General features: G+C 37.5%; 2 protein-coding genes across 2 annotated transcripts in view; both read right to left on the reverse strand.

Annotated features, from left to right (window-relative positions):
- Positions 1-3,868: 3,868 nt before the first annotated feature.
- Positions 3,869-14,893, reverse strand: LOC135088507 (uncharacterized). The gene is made up of 12 exons (XM_063983336.1): positions 14,735-14,893; positions 13,947-14,102; positions 13,681-13,818; positions 13,542-13,607; positions 12,818-12,928; positions 12,549-12,647; positions 11,093-11,218; positions 10,257-10,352; positions 6,904-7,029; positions 6,455-6,565; positions 5,618-5,713; positions 3,869-5,393 (listed from the first exon to the last, which is right to left on the reverse strand). Exons 1-12 carry the CDS (start codon positions 14,814-14,816, stop codon positions 5,083-5,085), a joined length of 1,518 nt encoding a protein of 505 aa, XP_063839406.1. The 5' UTR covers positions 14,817-14,893; the 3' UTR covers positions 3,869-5,082.
- Positions 14,894-15,064: 171 nt separating this feature from the next.
- Positions 15,065-21,596, reverse strand: part of LOC135071332 (uncharacterized) — a 32,851-nt gene continuing 26,319 nt past the window's right edge. The window contains exons 25-34 of the mRNA XM_063965125.1: positions 21,308-21,373; positions 21,154-21,216; positions 20,921-20,998; positions 20,664-20,789; positions 20,126-20,287; positions 19,274-19,387; positions 17,344-17,436; positions 17,134-17,214; positions 15,700-15,810; positions 15,065-15,246 (exon numbers count right to left, since the gene is read on the reverse strand). Coding sequence (XP_063821195.1) covers positions 15,065-15,246; positions 15,700-15,810; positions 17,134-17,214; positions 17,344-17,436; positions 19,274-19,387; positions 20,126-20,287; positions 20,664-20,789; positions 20,921-20,998; positions 21,154-21,216; positions 21,308-21,373 — 1,076 coding nt within the window. The remainder of the gene's footprint in view (positions 15,247-15,699; positions 15,811-17,133; positions 17,215-17,343; positions 17,437-19,273; positions 19,388-20,125; positions 20,288-20,663; positions 20,790-20,920; positions 20,999-21,153; positions 21,217-21,307; positions 21,374-21,596) is intronic.

Here is a 21,596-nt window from a genome sequence, read left to right on the forward strand (position 1 = left end):
ATGTGTTCACGCCGCGCTCGCTGGCCTGAGGTACTGAACCTTAATACGTAGGTTATAAGAGCTAAGTTACAACACGCGCGCTCGCTGGCCTGAGGTTCTGAACCTTCTGCGGCTGGGACTCGCTCGTGCACGTGTTCACGCCGCGCTCGCTGGCCTGAGGTTCTGAACCTTAATACGTAGGTTATAAGAGCTAAGTTCATCATCATCATTTCAGCCATAGGACGTCCACTGCTGAACATAGACCTCCCCCAATGACTTCCACATCGCACGGTTGGTAGCGGCCTGCATCCAGCGCCTTCCTGCTACCTTTATCAGGTCGTCGGTCCACCTTGTGGGTGGACGTCCCACGCTGCGTTTTCCGGTACGCGGCCTCCATTCCAGAACCTTGCGGCCCCAACGGCCGTCAGTTCTGCGTACTATGTGCCCTGCCCACTGCCACTTCAGCTTGCTAATCCGTCGGGCTATGTCAGCGAGAGCAGTGTGCCTCTCTCTAATTAGCTTTAAGCAAGTTTCTGGGGAAGCGCTGGACGCAGGCCGCTACCAATCGAACAACATGAAAAGCATTGGGGGAGGCCTATGTTCAGCAGTGGACGTCCTATGGCTGAAATGATGATGATGAAGTTTCTGAGGCAGAAAAATTCTCGAGTGGCGACCACGGGCTGGAAGACGAAGTGTAGGCGGGCCCCCTAGGTGGACCGATGATCTGGTGAAGGTCGTGGGAAGTGCCTGGATGCGGGCAGCGAAGGATCGGTCGTTGTGGAAATCCTTTCCTTTGTCCAGCAGTGGACGTCATTCGGTGTCGTTGAAATGAACGAACGAACATAACTCCCTACTAATAGCGCCCGCGCAGTGGGGTGAAAAGGTTTCACTATTTGCCCGAAAAAAACTTTGCGTCGGCGTTGCAGGGGCGCTGGTAAGACGACGTAGCTCAAAAGATTTAAGTGATGTCGGGGCGCCTTAATACACGTAGTGAAACCTAGTTCCGCAACTTTACCTTGAGAAAGATTATAGTAGCCGATGTTAAAGTTATATGACTTTATATCCTACCAGAGTATGTCTTTATCGTATTATTTATTTTCAGGTATGAAGTATCCAAATTGGACAGAAGCGGAAGAATGCCGGTTGGTTTCCGGACTGTTGTGTGATAATGTGCCAAAAACACTTGATTTGCGTTGACAGAAGCTGGGTATGTACGTATTATGAAACTACCTTCAGGGTGTTATTTTATCGGCCTATGGAAAAAAATACAAATAGATTTAATTTAAAAATATTGGATGTTGTTGAAATATTTTCCTTGATAATTTAAAAACATCCTGTATTTTGTTTAAAACATTCCTACTAAGTCTGCTTGTAGATGTTAATCTACGATAATTTAGTTTTAATTATGTATCTCCATTAATTTGAGGGGCTGTTGTGGTATTTAATTTGGCTGTGTACCTTTAGTTGGTAATTTTAAAAAACTGTGTGTCAGATTTTGAAATGTTTGAAATACGTGGTCTGGTTTTTTTTGTAATGTCGAATGGTCGACATTCTTTAGTTATTTGGACATCGTAATATTTCAAAGCGGGCCTAATGTATAAATACTATGTTATAGACTGCAAGGCGACAGGGTTTGATTTTGATGGTTGAAAGTAGACGATGGACTGAGACAACAGTGTAAGCATTTTAGAGAAATAGCTTGTGCTTCAAAGGTGCTTCTGCACTATAAGGTCACATATACAGGGTGTTATTTTATACTTGATCAAACAAAAAGGATTTTTTCTACTGGTCAAATGCAACACATGTCCCTAAGGGCAAAATATAAAAATAATATGAGCTCTCCATACATTGTCATCAATTATCAGTGATTTAAATGGCGCTTACATTTTTTTTGGCAATTTGATTTTGATCATGTAGAAAAAGCAGTTGTATTTGAATAGTATAATCAACTCTTTGTATGATCAAGTATAGAAATAACAACCTGTATACGAATGCTACCGGTAAGGAAGAGAGCAATTTCATGTCGAATTGTTATATCGTGTTGTCTCATTTGATCTCTAGTCTAAAGAGAAAGAAAGAAAGCATCGTGTAAAATGTAAATGTGAACTTTATTGTATAAATGATTTATTAGTACTGTACTTATAATAGATGTATTGTGTATAATCCTTGTAGAATAGACAATCATTAATTTATTTTATTCACTTGTTAATGTATTTCTAAGCTATGTTGACTGATTGTATATAATTTTAATAACCCTAATCTATGATGCAATAAATACTGTGAAATTTATCGCAGTTTGTAAATATCTTTGAAAATTTGTTTATGCATTTGCTGTTTTTCTACATAAATTGTTTGATTAATAATCATGATAAGGCTTATCGGTATTTTATGTGTTGTCAATGTATACTGGTTCCCACTTATTTAGATATTGAAAAAAGTGTGAATCAGTATAGCAAGCGCCACTAAATGATATACATTTAGAAGGAAGTAAAGGTCTAAAATAATCTTGGACCTGCTGCTGTCTTTCCCGAAGACTATAATCCGGTCCTTTTCAAGGCGAGAGTGAATAGGCACTTACAGGGCAGATATGTACCATCCTAAACAGCATCCCACTTAATATCAGGTGCGATTGTGGTCAAATAACTGCCTTGTTATGCATAAAAAAAACCTTGCAGTACAAATTGAAAGTACAGTTAGTATTGCGAGTAGACTACGGACATTGATCGTGATTTGTGTGAAAATCATTCTAACACCTATTAAAGATTTACCGTCTTTCTCTATGTGTATTGTTTATTGACGCACACATTTAAAAGGGGTGTTTTTTGTTAAGGAAGTGGCTGTAAAGATTCGTGTGCTATACAGGGAATGTGTCTGTGTATTTGTATCTAGCTTGTATCGGAAAGGGCAAAGAAAAAAGAATTTTTGTTTGTTTTGTTTTATATCGGTAGGTGTTTGTATAATACTAAAGGTGAGTATAGACTAGAGCATTTCTATGTAATGAAGGTATGGTAAAATAACGGTAAAAGAGAAAATGGTTGTTTCGTGACATGACGCTAGATAGTTTTAATTTTTAGCGTTAAGAGTCGCATCTCAAACTAATTAATTAATTAAATTAGTTTGAGATGCGATCATGCGACTCTTAACGCTAAAAATGAAATAACTATGTAAAGAGCTGTTTCATCTTAACTGACAGTTAAATATTTGCAACAATAATTATTTATGTTAGATGTTTAGGGGTAGGTATACCCAACATTGATGAAACAAACGCTGGCCGTAACCACGTATTAAATTTAAAAATTGCGACGGGTTCATCCAGTGTCTAAGTAGCTCAGTTGGAAGAGGGTCGTGGGTTCAATCACGGTAATACTATCTATACAGTATTCCAACTCGGCCATATTTTTTAAATAAATGTCAACAGCCGCACGGTACGTCACCATATGACAACATGCGATAGGGCTGCCCACCTGCAGACAATATTTTCATTACATCTGCCTACTTAGAATTTTTATCTAGTTTTGTGAATGTATTTTGTGATTGTAATTTTTTATTTTATTTTGACAAACAAAATAACTTACTGAATGAAATAGGATAAAATGCGTGTTGTTTTGTGATTAGTAGATTTAATTAAAAATTATATTTTTGTTAAGATTTAGTAATAAATCTTATAAATTTGCGACCGTAACATGTATGCGCCTCGACTGAGGCGTACAAAATTCTTGATTATTATACAGGGTGTTAGGTAAATGGGTTTATAAGCCGACACTAGCCCATGTTAACATGTGCATATAAATGGTATACTTAGTGAAGTCAGAAAATTGAAATTATCATTTTAATAATTTTAATTTCCATACAAATCTGATTTTATAAATTTTATTTTGTATGAAAATTAAACAAATTAAAATGATATCACTGACTTCACCATACCATTTATATGCATAATATGTTAACATGGGCTAGTGTTAGCTTATAAACCTATTTACCTAACACCCTGTATAAATAGGTAGTTGTAATTATTTTTATAAAAAAGAGCGCTTACTGTTTCAAAAACAACACATCATCCGTTTATTACCGTGGCACATTTGCGACACTTCCGACTTTTGCATGTCGAGCGCATACCGAGATTTGAATTTCGAAGGAAAGTTCGCGTTTCGTCCGTTTATATGAAGTTACAATACTGTATGATAGTATTACCGTGGTTCAATTCCCGCTTTAGGCACTTCAAGTTTTTCAAGTTATTTATAATTTAAAAAAAAAATGGCACTAGATGACAAGACATTGCATAGAGCGGCTCGCGACTCGTTCTTCTGTTACAAGTAAATGCTCTAGTCTATACTCACCTTAACGCTCCAGAGTTTATAACAGAACTGCTTATAATAATTAATAATTATATTGTTACTTGAGTAATTTCGTAATGTAAAGTTCTCTATGTAAATTTTAGCAAAAAATATTATTGTACTGAAAATAATGGTCACAGATGTCAATTTAGTCCGGTTAATTGTTTATGTTCTGTCTCACTCCGTTTTACACATTCCATTTTGCAAATTTTTATATGATAGATATTTAAGTGAGAATACAAATAGTCGATTATAAGGGACTGGGTTCGCTACATTTTGGAACAGTTCACAAACGAACGGAATGATATTCTAGTGAATCAGTAGGTATTACTTCTATAATAATTATGTAAATTCTTTTCCCGCCTAGAAAAGCCGTCTTTTGTTTTTGAAGTTCCTAAACAAGGAGTGAGAATAAAAATATTCCGTGATTGTGCGCCAGATTTACACTTCAAAATAAAACAGGATAAACTTTATACATGTTTATTTTTCACTTTACCACAAAACTGACATTGTTACTAACAATTGATAACCGTAAACATCCAGTATGCATCGATACAGCATCACATTTAGTGGGATGATAAAATGGAAAGAAGGCATTTTTCACTGAATTCTGGAAGAAACATATTTTCCCATGTTACCGCCATCTATCGGCATTACAAAGAACTTGACGCAAGTTTGTTCTGAAGAAGGCGAACTAGTGTTTCAGCCATCTAGCGGCATCAAGAACAAACGGTTTAAGCTTGTGAAGAGGAATAATGGTGCTAATATTTCAGTTGGGAATATTTCTCTTTAGGCGTCTAATTCTGCCCTCTATTGCCGATAGCATGTAGTACACAGACTTCAAATGGTTCTTGTCTGTGCCCCCACAGATATTCGTGAGGCTCGGTGACAATGCACAACATGACATAGGCCTGGAAAACTCGGCCCTATGGTGGCTTGGCATATGGTTCCTTATCGTTTGGCAACCCAGGTCCTCACGACCACTGGGTTTCATGGTGCAAGCTTCGGCGTAGGACAGCTTTGGGACGGTCGAGAAGTACAGGCATTGCTCGGTAGGTGGCGGCGACAGGCGTTTCGTCACTGGAAAAAGTATAAAACTTTTTCTTTTATTATTTTGATGCGACTTGAATCTTGATTTGTTATAAATTTGAAACTGGACGAAAGGCAACAATATTTTTTTATTTTCTGTTCGGTGACTCAAAACTTTTAGGCAGAATAATCGGAACATCGGTTATGCTTCTAAGATAGTCTAAAATCATTTTTTTACAGTCTTTGTGGTAGTAATAAAAATTAAATAGTCTCACCTTTTTCTTTTACGCGGCCCAAACGCTTAGTCAACAAGTTGCTGTAGTATCTGCAAGAACCCACTAGCTGGGTCTTCATACGCTCCTCGACGAAATCTATAAAAACCAAAAGTAAAGCTATCTATCGTGAGAAATCGATCAAAGTAAACATGATATTTCTGCTAAAATCAAGGTGAATCTCCCAAAAATGTTTCACATTTCCGAGAGGAAAATGACGTTGTTTCTCAAAACAGAAGCCCCTTAACGTTTGGTTAATAATAAAAGATGTTATATTGAAAGTGCTTTTTTCTCGCGTGGTAAAACGAAATTTACCACGCGAGTTTCCTGTTCACCTATCCTCTGCGATTCATTCACCATTCTATTGCATTTGAAAGTATTCAATGGTAAAATGCCTCTATCAGCCCTCCCCACGCTCGGCTATTTTCCGCTCTACCGGTCAGGCCCGCATAACCAACCTGTAGAGCTATCGTGAATACCGTACCTAACTGAATATAACGTTGAATTTAAATTTTCTTTGTGTGAAAATATTTGGAATTTGACCAAATAGGTAAAATTTGAATAGTATCACACAGGTTTTTGTACTTGGTAAGAATAAAGTACTCTTGGGAATTTTTATCAATTGAGAATTCGTAGCAACTTGGGTTTTGTTTGGTGTAGTCTACATAATATTTTGGAAAAATTAAACCTTACCTCTGCTTTTACTGTCTTACTAGACTAATGCCCGTTTTCACCATCATACCTAATTTTAAGTGACCTCTATGAAATCAAAATGCCTGTTATGTGTTACCATAGGGGTCACTTAAAAATTAGGGATAATACAGTCATCCGTAGACTAACCTGAGTCGAAATACGGTGGTATCTCCAGCAGCCTGGCGTGGCAGTTGGAACACGTTTGTGTAGAGTCCTCCAGTGACGCCCGTGGCGTGTCGTACGCGAATACGTACTCTGCTATAAGTTGAAAATTAAGATTAGCAAAGAAAGTTGGATTCGGAATTAACAAATTCTTAGCAATATTTATCAATTTGTTTGTTGTTGTTGTTCGTTCGTTTCAGCCGAAAGACGTCCACTGCTGGACAAAGGCCTCCCCCAAGGATTTCCACAAAGACCGGTCCTACGCCGCTCGCATCCAGGCACCTCCCGCGACCTTCACCAGATCGTCGGTCCACCTAGTGGGAGGCCTGCCCACGCTACGTCTATACGTGTTGTTGTTGTATGAAACTAAAATGCTATTGTGAACTTGTTGTTTGTTTTTCTATAGAAAAACTGGATGATAGTTTGGCTAGTACCTCTTTTGACAGTAGGGTCATTCTTCAGGCTGCAGTGACAGTCGTCAGGCGTGGCCAGGCCACAGCGGGACGTCAGTATGGCGGCCGACCGGATCGCTAGGGCTCGGATCATTGCTGCTTCGTTCTCTGAATTGGTGCGTCATCATTTGGAAAATCGTTTATAATATACAGGGTGGAAACGATAAGTGATCTCACTCGATTATTTCTAAACTACACAAGATATCAAAAAACTGGTTACTGATCCTGAAAGAGCTTCACGAGCTCTTTCTAACGGTATCAGTAATAGGTTACAGAATTCAGTGGATCTATCCGAAAATTCAATGTTTTCAGCCTCCATACTAAAAGTATGCCAGCCACACAATATGAAGTGTAATTTTTTTTATTAAATAATAAACACTTAAAATCAACTCGTAAATTGCATTCTTATTTAAAATTATTTATGAAAAAATTGGTTCTAGGGTTTACTAGCTATAATATTATCAAGACATAAGTGCCATGACTGTGGCAGTACTAAATGTATGGAAGTTGGAAACATTGAATTTTCGGATAGATCTAGTTTATTTTGTAACTTATTGTTGGTACCGTTGGATAGAGCTCGTGAAGCAATTTTAGGATCAGTAACCAGTTTTTTGATAGCTAGTATAGTTTTTAACCCTTAATTCGACGACGTGCGATATACTTCCCATTGAACGAAAATAAATCTCCGTAAAAAAATTTACCGTATATCTTGAACTCAAGGTGTTTATTTGCTCCCTGAACTATCTAACTATGCTGTCAAAAATCAGCAAGGCACCAACATCGATGAGACGCGAGCAATCTCCAATAATATGACGGGGAGGAAGGGCCCGCTGTGCGGGCTCTCGGTAAATTGCATTTTATTCATTATTTTACGGCTTAATACTCTTGTAATATTATTAAAAACTATAGATAGGATACCTGCGAAGCTACTTACAATGTATTTACTGTCATACAGAGTTTTGTTTTCGTTTCACGACACCTATAACTTGCATGTCCAGTATACTTCCCGTCGTCGAATTACTAGTAAAGTAACTGCTAAATACTATGTCCAGTATTCTTCCCGTTGCCAAATTGTTAGAAAATTAACTTTTGTGGGTTTTGATAATAATATTTTAGGGATCCACACATAAAATGTTTTCTGCCTCACTATGTACCGTTTTTCAGAGTATCAACTCTAAAAAACAAGCCTTAGTAGCATTGGTGCCACCTAACACTACTCCTTTTCATATAGATACTGGTTTTTATGAGAAAATTGTTCTTCTCACCCTGCTTTTCCATCAGTTCTTGCATAGAGCACATGAATATAGACAGCTAAATCTTTAACTTTGTCTTACTCGAGGGAATAATGCCAGAGGCATGGACCAGAAGCGTTGTGGTACCCTTATTCAAGAAAGGGGATAACACCTTACTGAAGAATTATAGTCCCATCACGCTTCCGAGCCATCTCTACAAGTATTTATGCGAGGGTTATTACATGCCGGTGTCCGAGAAGTCTTTGTAACCATAAACCACATCCATACACTGCGGCAGGGTTATACAGAAGACCAAAGAGTATTACTTGCCATAACGCTTGGCGTACGTGGACTACGAGGAGGCTTTCGATTTGATTGAAGCTTGAGCAGTGCTGTAGTCTTTCCAGAGAGCTTCCGTATTGACCATTAGTGCTGAAGTGCTTGCACAAAATGCCACCTTGATGGCGGTCCAAGTGCAGGAGAAGAATTCAGCAACAGGTCCAAGTGTGTTCCCAGTAATCACATAATGGTACCTACTGAAAGGTTACTTCTCACAATAAGCCCTCTCTATATCACAGCATGACATGGAGAGAGCTGTGCTTGGTGTTTCTGTGCGACATCTAATGAGAAGATCCGTAAAAGAACTAAAATCACTGATATAGCCTTATGGATTATCATGCTGAAGTGGCAATGGGCAGGGCGCACATCACGCAGAACTGGTGGCTGATGGCTACAGCAAGGTTCTAGTATGGAGGCAACGTGCCGACAACCGCTGCGTGGGAGGTCCACTCACAAGGTGGACAGATGAACCCATAAAGGTAGCAGGAACGCGCAGGATACAGAGTGACTATCAGATTGGCCGGTTGTTAGCCCACTTGCCAACCTGATAATCATTGGGGGAGGACAATGTTCATTAGTGGACGTCATAAAGCTGAAATTATGATGATGACAATTAATATTTTATTACGGAACCACTTGTTTCTTTTTTCTGTCTCTTCGACAACGGGAAGTATACTGGACATGGTTGGAGAGCGTCACTTTCTTATGAACTTGGCAACGTCCAGTATACTGGACATAGGTTTTTCAGAAAACTGAAATAGTTAGATTTTTTTGGGTATTTTTTCTGGGGTCCTAGACAAGCTAAGAAACGAAATCAGTAACTGTTTTATAAATTTAACTAAAAAAAAATTCCGTCGAATGAAGGGTTAAGTGGTTTTACTAAATGTATGGAAGCTGGAAACATTGAATATTCGGATAGATCCAGTTTATTTTGTAACCTATTATTGGTACCGTTGGATAGAGCTCGTGAAGCACTTTCAAAATCAGTAACCAGTTTTTCGATATCTTGCACAGTTTAGAAGTAATCGAGTGAGATCACTTATCGTTTCCACCCTGTAGAACTTTATTGCGATGAAAAGTTAATTGCGAAACAAACTAAAGCTAAATAAAAAAAATACTTTGTTTTTTTTATTTACTAAAATTAAGATCTTAAGCAATTTATAGAATGGTCACCGTTACCACGTTCTAGTACCTACTTATAAAATAAATTACCAAAAAGTAATGGTGAAAAGGGATTAACGCAATTATTCACTTGAACTAATTGGATCAGATAAATTAATTCAAACGGTCTGAAATTAAATAGCCTAACACTAAGCCTTGGCGTCCTCATACAAGCCTATTCAAAAACAACGATAGAATTAAACTTATTTTAGTTGAGCTTAATCTTTGAAACCGTAGACAAAACTGCTAACAAGTTTTATTTATCTTTAAGACTTGTTTAAAGGACTAATAGATGTTTTACGTTGTATTAATATAAAGTATTTATTTAGAAGTTATTAAATTAAATAAACACACAGAAACAATGGAGCGATTCTCGATCAAACGAAATTATGGATTATTTTATATTCTATCTATTCTATTTACTTTAAATTAATCTTAGAAAAAAAATCATCTCGACAACAGCAGAGTATCTTGATTTTCTATTGAGAAATTAATGAATTGTTCATTTTCTCTCTATTCGAGATGTGACAAAAGCCTCTTGTTTCGACGAAAACCTTACAAATTAAGCTTACAGTTTGTAATGATTAATTAATGAATACTAACCAATGTCAGGAACGTGAGCCACTTTTGGATCAACCACCGGGCGGAGCTTGGAATCCTTTACAACCATCTTCGTTGTTTCATAAAGAGCTTTGTATACTAAAAACAAATACAGTGAATTCATGTACAGTGCATACAATAATTCATCATCATCATCATTTCAGCCACAGGACGTCCACTGCTGAACATAGGCCTCCCCCAATGACTTCCACATCGCACGGTTGGTAGCGGCCTGCATCCAGCGCCTTCCTGCTACCTTTATCAGGTCGTCGGTCCACCTTGTGGGTGGACGTCCCACGCTGCGTTTTCCGGTACGTGGCCTCCATTCCAGAACCTTGCTGCCCCATCGGCCGTCAGTTCTGCCTACTATGTGCCCTGCCCACTGCCAATTCAGCTTGCTGATACAATAATTACCTACCTATTTAATATGAATAAATACATTAGGAGATGAAGCACATCAAACAACAAAACATTCTGATGTGCTGTCAACTGTATTCTATTTAATTTATAAGTAGTTTTGAAACATGACGCTATGATTAAAAGGTTCAGCCAAGCTAACGCGTTCCGCGACTGCCGCAATCGCGTTCCAGAAGATACGTGAAAAAATCCGCCATTTTAAAATCAGAAATGTCAAAATAACAAGCACGTTCTGATCGCCGATGGCCGCGTGCAGACGCTGCATAGATCGCCGCGGCAGCAGGCAGGATGCGTTGATGTGAACTCATTGCTTACAAATTCATACATTATGACGTCTGATTGCCATCGTGAACGCAGGCTGCACGTGTTGGTTTGGTCGAACCTTTATGTCTATGAATTTATGGAATATCTTGGCTAGTTACCTTTAGGCGTCAGTACTTCAGCAACCACGTTGTTGCCCTGATGTCTCTGCTCGTACGTGCTCCCCGAGGGATACACATCCATGTCCATTTGATCTATCGCATGCTCTCGACAATTTGGGCCTTTGTCTGAAACACACTCCCATGACAACGTTTTAAAGCCTGGTCCGTGAGCACGTAGAATCCCGTCCAATGACCCCAAGCTACCCATCCCTATCGCTCGCGCGTAATTATGTTGCTGTCGCTCTCGCACACTCACTGCGGGCGCCCGTCGCACAGTCGCGACAGCAATATAATTACGCGCGAGTGATAGGGATGGGTAGCTTGGGGTCATTGGACGGGATTCTACGTGCTCACGGACCAGGCTTTAGTGACGAATGAGTAAGATATTTTTGAAAATCTATGTCAGATGGCATATCATGCTTGCTTGTGCTGTCGATGTACATTTGACGTCGAAAATGTCTTTACAGTAAAAGTTGCTCAAAATAATCATAGTAAAAACTATGATTTAAAATCATCTGCACATTAACCCCCTTACTAATAAAAAGTTACACAGTTGTTGAACACTGTTTTAAAATGACTTTTCTATACTAAACGTCACTTTAAAACTCTGTGCGTGTAAGTTTTATTAGTAAGGGGGTAACTATTTAAGCAATCTTTTGTAGATAGTGAAATTATTAAGCTAATTTTCGTCGTTGGAAGAAAATTATCTTATAAGAGAGCATGAAACTGATCATTTCATCATTATGCATTTCATTTGCATTCGCCATAATAAACTCTCATGGTCCCTAATTGGAAGAATATTCTTTTCATAATATTTCGTAACAGCCATCGCTCACAAGTGAATGCACCTCGGAGATCCAACTTAGCGTAAGATCATAACTTAAAGCCTTTCGAACGTCTGCAAGCACACCTTTAAACCAATTTCGACTTCATGTTTTAAACTACTGGGTTCACATTCAGTCTGCACGTTTATCTAATTACTAGCTTTCCGCCCGCGGCTTCGCCCGCGTGGAATTTTGTCTGTCACAGAAAAACTTTATCGCGCGCGTCCCTGTTTCAAAAACCGGGATAAAAACTATCCTATGTTCTTTCCCGGGACTCAAACTATCTCTATGCCAAATTTCATCAAAATCGGTTGCGAGGTTTAAGCGGGAAAGCGTAACAGACAGACAGACAGACAGACAGACAGACAGACAGACAGACAGACAGAGTTACTTTCGCATTTATAATATTAGTTGGGATAGAGCGTAGAAATTTGAGTGCGCAATATTGCAGTTGCTCCTTTTCATTCGTTATAAAAATGAAATCTCTAGCTAGACCTAAATATCTCACAATTTCACTAAATGCTTGAATTATTACTCAATCTATCTAATATGACCATAGTAAAATATGTAATACGTTTGTCATAATGTACAAACCATAGCGTTTAAATTGGATTTAAAAGACATTACGTTACCATCACTTCCATAGTTTTGCTTATGCGACATCTGTACCGATGCATCAATACGTTGCTTATGTACTGCACAGCGTGGCTTGTCGTATACGAACACACAATCTGAAAAAAAAAAAAGAGAATACAGGACGTTTTAAAGTAGGACACACAAAACTTACGTTCATATTGAATTTTCAGTTCACTACGTGAAGTAATAGAGCTAAATTATATTAATAGAAAGGTGATAATTATTACAAGTGTGTTTAAGTTCATGTAGTCTATAAGTGACTTACCAGAATTCTCATTGCTTTGACTACAAATCGACGGTACCGGTAAAACACACTTTGACGTCAGAGCGCTTGCAGACTTTAGGTAATCCGTATTCGGTACTATCGTGTCAGTTGCTACAAAAACAATTGCAATGAATTAGATAGTATACTTTAGGGTCATAGCAGACTTGCTACTTTTGGATCAGCGATTAACAGTTTGGTAACTTTTCAAATATTCGAAGTCGCATAGCTTCAATATTGCAACAAAGCGCAGTGAGTCGCCAAAACATTACACAATATCGCTCCAAATTGCCGATTGCTAATGCTAAAAGTGGCATGTTTGCTATGTCCCTTAGACCAGCTTCGATGACGCAGCAGCGAAACAATAGTTTAAACTCTTTGTAAATCCTACCTATTTGAACTTTCTGGACTTCTGAACGCTTATCGTTATGGCGCAGTTAGTGCTACGTATTTTATCCAACTTTAACGTTATACTTAATTTGGAACCGGTCTTTGATGGTTGGTGTCTCTCTAGGGAAAAAATGGTCCGAGATCACTCTTTGAAAAAATATTATCAATTTGAAAGTGTTGATAAATTTTGACACCATTTTGACCCAACATAAATTATCTACGCCAAAAGGAAAAGAACAGAATCGCAATTGCTTCGGATTAATTCTGTTATGTTAGGGTTTTCCAAAAAACTTGATAGGTAATCAAAATTTCTCAACAAAAATCACGTAATCAATACCTGCGTCAGAAATATCTGGACAAGTTTGGAGAATAGATTCTTTTAAATTCTTCGATAATACATCATCTGAAATCAGCAAATGATCAACATGTTTTTAGTGACAACCATCAAGTTTTACACTTTTAGTTATTGAACCTACCTGAAGTGAATTTGTCTGAAGTTTTCTTGAGCGTGTTCGGCGGTGATATTTTTTTGGTGACGGAACTTATTGGTAAAACGTCAGCTAAACTGTCATCTGATACTGATCCCATTTGAGGTGGAGGCGTTGCCACTGCAACTAACCGAAAAGTAAGTAATTAGTATTTTCTACAATAATCATACTTTATGACTCCAAAGTAATACAATGTTTGCCAATTGGGGAATTAAAAAATCGTTGTTCTGTGCACTAATTGTAGCCCGGTGTACCTGTATTCATACTGCATACCACGCTCTGTTTTGACTTCACAATTTTGAGTGATTTTTTAGTTGACCTCGATGATTTGTTAGAGCTGGCAATAGAAAGTGACGCTTGCTTCAGAGTCTCCAACGTGGATTGTTCTATGTCAAGTAGGGATTGGTATTCTGCAAAAAAAAAATTTGCGCAATTGTGCTTATCATCATTCATGATTTCAATGACTACTGATTTTTAGTTGAGCTTGGAATATAGATCTGTAACAATCCTTTCGGAGCACTATGGGGATTTCTCATCGCACCACACGCACCATACCCCGTTTAGCGATTCCAAACATCGAAGGACATTTTAAATTGTCTGCAGTTCTCACAGTTAGCGCAGGGCATATGTCTTTCTAAAATTAAATTATGCGGAAAGTTTATGCCATTACAGACCATATCGTAAGTATTCGTTTTAGGATCTCGGCCAAGCCACACGCCAGAGCTAGAATTGATTCCGCTCGTTGGAAGTAAATTGTGAACGGCACGCGCCATTTCTCCTTGCGCACGAGGTTATTAAAAATTATGTAAGCAGTATGAGAAAAGCAAATTTTGGAGCGTGGAAAGGTACGGAATAAGTTTCGCGGGATTGAAAAATTGTTGCAAATAATAGTTAATGTCATCAAAGATTGTTATAAGCATCGTGTTAACACCTACCTGCAAGTGGAGTCAAATACGGCTATTCCTGTACATTAAAGTCTGTATGACCAATTTATTACAAAAAAATAGAGAAAGAAAAAACGTTTTTTGACAGTTTAGTGTACCTTTATCTGCATTAGTGCATCTCTTGATCCACTTAGCAGCGTCCAGGTTGCTGGACAGGATGGTGCTGGCATCTGACGTCATCTGCGATGATATTGGCTGCCCAATGAGGTGGGACAAGGCACTTAGTTGATCCGCAGTCGAGCGCTCTGGGAAATACAGCCCCTCTAGACAAAGCGACGTTCATGACAGGTTAAAAAGGTTTATCGGTTGTTTGTGTGTATTTTTCAATGTATAGTCTGGTCTGCGAGCACGTAGAATTTTGTCCAATGACCCCAAGCTACCCATCCTTATCGCTCGCACGTAATTATATTGCTGTCGCGCTCGCACACTCACTGCGGCCGCCCGTCGCACAGTCGCTGTAATAACCTAGCCCTGTGAGACGACGAGAAACATAGAGGCGGTGGTTCGCGCTGCGACAGAGACTTAGATCCAAACAGCGACCGCGACTTGTCTTCTTGGTCTCTATCGTCTATTCTCGGTCTTGCTCGCGAACTCACGAACCGCCGCGCGCCTTAATACTAAAATCATGTCAAACTTAAGCCCGGTCTGTGAGCACGTAGAATTTTGTCCAATGACCCCAAGCTACCCATCTTTATCGCTCGCGCGTAATTATATTGCTTTCGCGACTGTGCGACGGGCGGCCGCAGTGAGTGTGCGAGCGCGACAGCAATATAATTACGTGCGAGCGATAAGGATGGGTAGCTTGGGGTCATTGGACAAAATTCTACGTGCTCACAGACCGGGCTTAAGTTTGACATGATTTTAGTATTAAGGCGCGCGGCGGTTCGTGAGTTCGCGAGCAAGACCGAGAATAGACGATAGAGACCAAGAAGACAAGTCGCGGTCGCTGTTTGGATCTAAGTCTCTGTCGCAGCGCGAACCACCGCCTCTGTTTCTCGTCGTCTCACAGGGCTAGGTTATTACAGCGTTCAAAGGTAAATAATAAACAATACAATAAACTTACGGTTGAAAGTACTGGTATTGATAATGCGGTCGCCTTGGTCGGCACAACTGATGCTCTTATCTAAATTCTGGCTACGCCGGTTTGGGTATATTTGGGTGGAGCAATTCGTATCTAAAACAATCAGAAAGTTTTTTAATTGGTAGTGTCACTGAATCATAACAACTGTTAAAAAACACATGAAACAATAAAATTGTACAAACCGATCGAGCTAACTGCGTACCTCGCTGGAATGCGAATTCTCCCTCGCACATCTTCCCGCGTTCTCCGTCTGTACCAGAGCGTTATGTGACGTCACGGCAGCCAGGTGCGCAGTTAACTTAACCGGGTTGTACGCAGTTTTCTATTTCTTCATGACGTTAGCAAAATAAAATTAATAGCTATACAGTCAACATCAAACTGTACATTTTGATATAAAATAACACTTATTAACATAAAATATCACAGTTAAGCGTAATGTGTCGTTATCTGTTCAAACAGACATCACCTACTTAGTTTAATTCTCCAGAAGTTTTACCTTTTTAGATATAAGTAGGTACTTTAGATGCGATATTTTCAGAACCAGTTAAACGTCCCCCGAGATTTCATCCCCGCAAATGACAGATTCCTTGAAAAACTCTTCTCTCCATGAAAACTTTGCTAACAAGTTTTCTTTATCCCTTTTGGGAATTGATTTTTGGCTTCAAAGGAAATCATTATTCGAGTATTGGGAAACCAAGACTATTATACTACATTTCACTTAGAAAACGGAGTACGGAATATTTCAGATCGTTGAGAAGCAGAGCGCTAAAAACAGCTTTTTCCTTAAAACGGGTTGTAGTATCAAACTTTAAAAAATAAATAAAAGGTAACCTATTTTATGAATCGATAACTATTGGAACTGGTTCAAATCAACTTCCTCGGTGATATAGCTGTTTCTTATTTAGTGCAAACGATTTGGCATCCGACCTAAAATACTTCACTCCCGAAACAATGTGTATCGAACGCACGGGTTCATTGTACGTGAAATTAAGAAACTTCGAAGCGAGACTTAAAGGTAGGTATTTAAAGCAATAAAATTTCAGCTTATAAATTGTTTTCCGACTGTTTCTTTTGATGTTGTCAAATGCTAAATAATGATTGCTTATTTTTTTATTCTTTCCTAAAACATCAGTATTTTTATTTTTCCTTGTGAACATCCTTAAAATAACGAAAACCAAATTATTTTAACGAGGACTTACAAAATGAGTTAGTTATTATGCATCTTGTACAGCATTTTAAATATTTTAATATGATTAGTGCTACAGGCTACGAGATTATAATTTCGTAGTACCGTAGCACGTCGTAGTCCGTAGCATAATAACAGCTTGATGCCGTTTTTAAAATGAGTTGTTATATTTTTACTCAAAGAAATTTTACAATTTTAAAAGGTACATTTATGTTAAATGATAAACTTACTTTGAATAAGCTTGACGTCTGAGAGCGTGTTAGTTTCTATATCACATCCAAGTCGAGCACAACCGCATAGCAAAACTTGTTCTGTGAAGACAAAATAAATACTAGGTACATATATTATTTATTTTGAAGTTGATTTAAACCACCCAGGTGAAAAAAGTTTAATAATAAATTCATATCAAATATTTAATTATACATTGAATACTTAGGTACCTGCGAGTTCTTTAGTGTCGCAGGCTTCGTCGAAGGGCCCTGAGGTCATCACTGCGATGGAGTTGTGTGGAGGCATCAGGATCGGCTCTGTTTCTAAATTGAAAATGCGGGTATCTGATATGGTTTAATCGTTATGGCTGACAGGGTGTGTCGTGTGTCTTTTATTAATTTTTGTTAAAAAAAATCTAACTTGACCAACGCTTCGCAGCTTCAAACATTTGTATGCCACTTTTAAAGATGATATTTCTTTCAACAAAATGTTTTACTTTTTACTTACGTACGAAACATCAAGAGCATAGTCATAACTATAACTCTACAATGTTTCCTTCAAGATGACCGTTCTTACTTGAACGAACAAGTCTCAGAAAACACGTAAAAGTTTCATGTTGCATAAAATAAAATGTTTCCTGGAACTGAAAAGTGCGAACGTATCATACCGGGACAACTGTGCATTTCGCAAGAATAAGAACAAGAATATTCTTCGAATGAGAAATGTTCGGTATTCTTTGTCGTTTATGTTTTCCTGCCTTCAGTGCTGTTGCTTGGAGACACACAATTTTGTATTGCTAGGTAATGTGAGTATGGAGTTCTAGAACTTGTGTTGGTATGGATGATTTTTGGTATGAAAGTTTTTATTATAAAAGACCCACCTACTCGCTTTCACCTTACTTTGAATAAAATACTTCAGAATTTTCAAATTCACATTGACTACAACCACTACTACAAGTAACTTTCAACACTGTGTAACTGGTAAATCAATTTGGATTCAATGAGATCTGTACAAGGGCGCTACCTTTTGTCAAGATTTTTTCGGTAGTGTCGTTGATGATTGTGTTTAACGCCCGTATTCATAAACAATGCTTGCTTAAGTGAATCACCAAATCGAACTCACAGTATTGAATAGAGCTCTGTGATTAGTTCGTGTGTCACCCTGTGCGTTCACGCGCACTGTGAGACCTCATAATAATGTTTGTGAATACGGGTGTAAAAGTTTTTATTTTATACGGTGGTCGATTGACCGACAGTGTAAGTTCATAATAAGTATCTCGTATACCTTAGTTCTTTAGAAATTTCCCTAAATGTAAACAAATATGGCCAACTGACATTGACGAATTTTTAGTCTATGTCAGTTGATCTACTAGTGATGCGACAAAATCTCTCGTTAATCGCAATTCTGTAAATGTCATTTACGGACTGCAACAGACGATTATTAGATTTTTAAAGATCGTTTGAATTATTAAGATCAATCCCTCTTCTGATTAATGTTGTGATCAGTAATGTGATCGTCAAAATAAGATATTCTTAATATAAGAAAATTTAATTTTCCCTTTTTTATTTGTTTAGGAAATATAATTTAAATTATACTGTGGGTCTACTAGACAAAGTGCACAATAAAATCGTAAACCAGTCGAAAAGTGGTCGAAATGCCTTTTTTATGTGACACTCGTCTGTATAACAAAGCTGAATTCAAAGACTTCTTCGCAAAGTGTGTTGTTGCATTCAATGAAGAAAAAATAGACTGTTGAATATAACCTCGTTTATATTTTATTTTAAATTAATATTATCAAAGTAATTGGTAATTGAAATAATTGAATACTTGAAATAAAATCGATAAAATTAACAGATTATTATCTATGAATATTGTCTATGACTTACAGATTTTCCAGAGATAGGACCTAAATTTCAACGTCAAATGTCGATTTGACATTTTAACATGAAGCACAAATTTTCACCATCCAAATATTTTGTTAAAATATTTTGTTTTCAATGTTAGATTTCATATTTGTTTCATCATGAGAATAAAGTTGGTTTCATGAGCTTCTGAAATAATGTGTATGATATTATGAAAACGTGAGTATTATAGTGTAATTGTGTGCACAAGTGTTTGTTTACATCGATGGAAATTTCTAAAGAATTAAGGTTTACATACCATTATCATAGTAGGTTCTTCGGGTCGCTCTCGATCCAATTGAAGACGCGTTCAGCGGTTGGGACGAAATCAGCTTACTGTGCCCGATGCGAGCCGACTTAATTGAATGTTTTTCTGAAAACACAATAGGCAAGTCAAACATGAAATTCTCAGTAAACAATAAGACAGAGAAACATCGCTTGACATGCCTATCATCAAGAAATTTTAATATTATTAGTTTGATCTCCCATTTAATCAAGTGCGGATTGAACTTACGATGCTTAGAATTTATGTTAATAGGGATATTATTATGCAAAACGCAACCCTGTTCGAGCGACTCAACATTGACAAATTAATTAAAGTTCTGTTAACGAGATTGTATAAGCATTCTTCTATCTAGTAGTTTGTGACATCTGTGATCACGACGACTCTACGAGCCGCTATAGGCATTTAGCAGAGCTCAACGAAGCATTTAAATAAGTCTCTATTTGTCACTTTTCTTGCGAAAAATTTAAGTAGCTAACTTGGTTTTTTATTTTCCAGGTTGTCTCGTAAAAAACAAAGATAAAAAGGCTGATTTCAAAAGGAATGTTGCCATCCAGTTAAATTTTAGTAAGTCCTAATTGCTATTTAAAAAATTGAAGCGGTGGAATTTGGAATAATAAGTTTGGAATCTAATTTAGGTTATTTGCTAACTTAGACACTTTTAGCAAAAGTTTGATTCGTATTTTCAGAATTTTTGCCAGGGATAAAAGTTTGCGTGTGACAAGTCTAGATTACTTTGAGCATATTTTAAGTCTAAATTCAGCCACGTCTTTTTTATTGTGGATGCTTTAAAGAATTGAGTATTGAGTAATATTACTTTAAGTTTACCATTGCTTTGTTCCAAAATATGACTGTACTGCGCCCAGGTATCGATCATAGATTTGTGCAATGTCTTCCTCGAGAAAACATCAGCTAATGACTGACCGACAGATCTTCTTTCTACGCCCAAGTTCGTGTTGATCGCTACAGACGCATGTTGCACGGTTGTTTCTGAAACATTTCGTTGTTGGATGGAAACAGGCGCAAGTTATTTGGAGGAGCAGGAAAGTAATACTAATAAAAGTTACACGTGCGTACAACATTTGATTCAAATGACATTTCCATACCTATATGTAAAATATTACTTACTTTTGCTTTCAACTATTGTTTAACGCGCGTGTGAGTTTATTATTAGTAAAGGGGAAAAAGTATCACTGAAATTACGCAACTATTCGGAAACTTGGCTGTTTTTCAATGGATGAAATTATTACCGTATTATCATTGATTTCATAATAAAGAACTTTTAGCAGATAAAACGCTATGCATATCTTTCTAATATGAAAATTCTTTTATATCTTCTACTTTGAAGTATATTTCGAGGCCTTACCACTACCCTTTTCTAGATTGGTAGACTGTGTTTTCTTGTTTAGTGACGTGACTACTGAAGCAGAATTTTGTTCAACTGGAGTTAGCACTAAAGTAGACTTGTTTTCTACGGCAATTGGAGCTGTCCCTGAAAAACAAAGAAAAAAGAGGGAAAAGTAGTTTAATTTTGGTTTTATGATTGGATATATTTGAGATGTTTTAATTGAGATTGTGTTTATGTATTGAGGAAAGTAATAATAAGGAAGTTAAAATATTTGCCTGTATCCACGAGCATTTGCGACTGGTACCACTGATTAATAAGGGCCTGGGTCGACAGCTCCCGGGTTTGTTTGATGTCTGAAAACGAATATAGATTGAGATTTTCCGGGAAAAAAGCTTTAAACATGTAAAGATCTGCCCTTTAATATTTTTTATAAAAAAATAAATCCTTCTTAAGAAAATTTCTGAAAATTAATTTATTTGACTTATTTATAAATCTGTTGCCAATGTACCTGTATCATTTTGAGTTGACGTTGTTTTCTCATACATAAATTCTTGGCTATATTGGCATGGTCCTGGAAATGTTTTGTTTTTAAAAATACATTCAACATTTAATTAAAGGTTAAATCATACAAAATATTATGAAATAAAGGTGTAATAACATACCAATGCTTCTGTCTTCAGTTGCCGTATCTTGTGGCGCTGTAGATTTACTTACTTGTAACGTTTCTGCTACAATAAAAATAGAATAAAACAGTTCATAATAGCACAGAATAATAATAAGTACTACGTACAGAAGTTTTACTTCGCGAAGGTATTTAAAAAAATGTATGCTCAATGTCATTAACAATATGGTGTAATTTAGCCTGTCTCAAGAGTCAAGCACCATTTTGTTGACAAACGTCAGTGATCGGCACTGCGCCGAAGCTATAAGGGCTGACTTCGGTAAAATGAT

The sequence above is a fragment of the Ostrinia nubilalis genome, chromosome 4, assembly GCF_963855985.1.
Source record: "Ostrinia nubilalis chromosome 4, ilOstNubi1.1, whole genome shotgun sequence".
Classification (NCBI taxonomy): domain Eukaryota; kingdom Metazoa; phylum Arthropoda; class Insecta; order Lepidoptera; family Crambidae; genus Ostrinia; species Ostrinia nubilalis.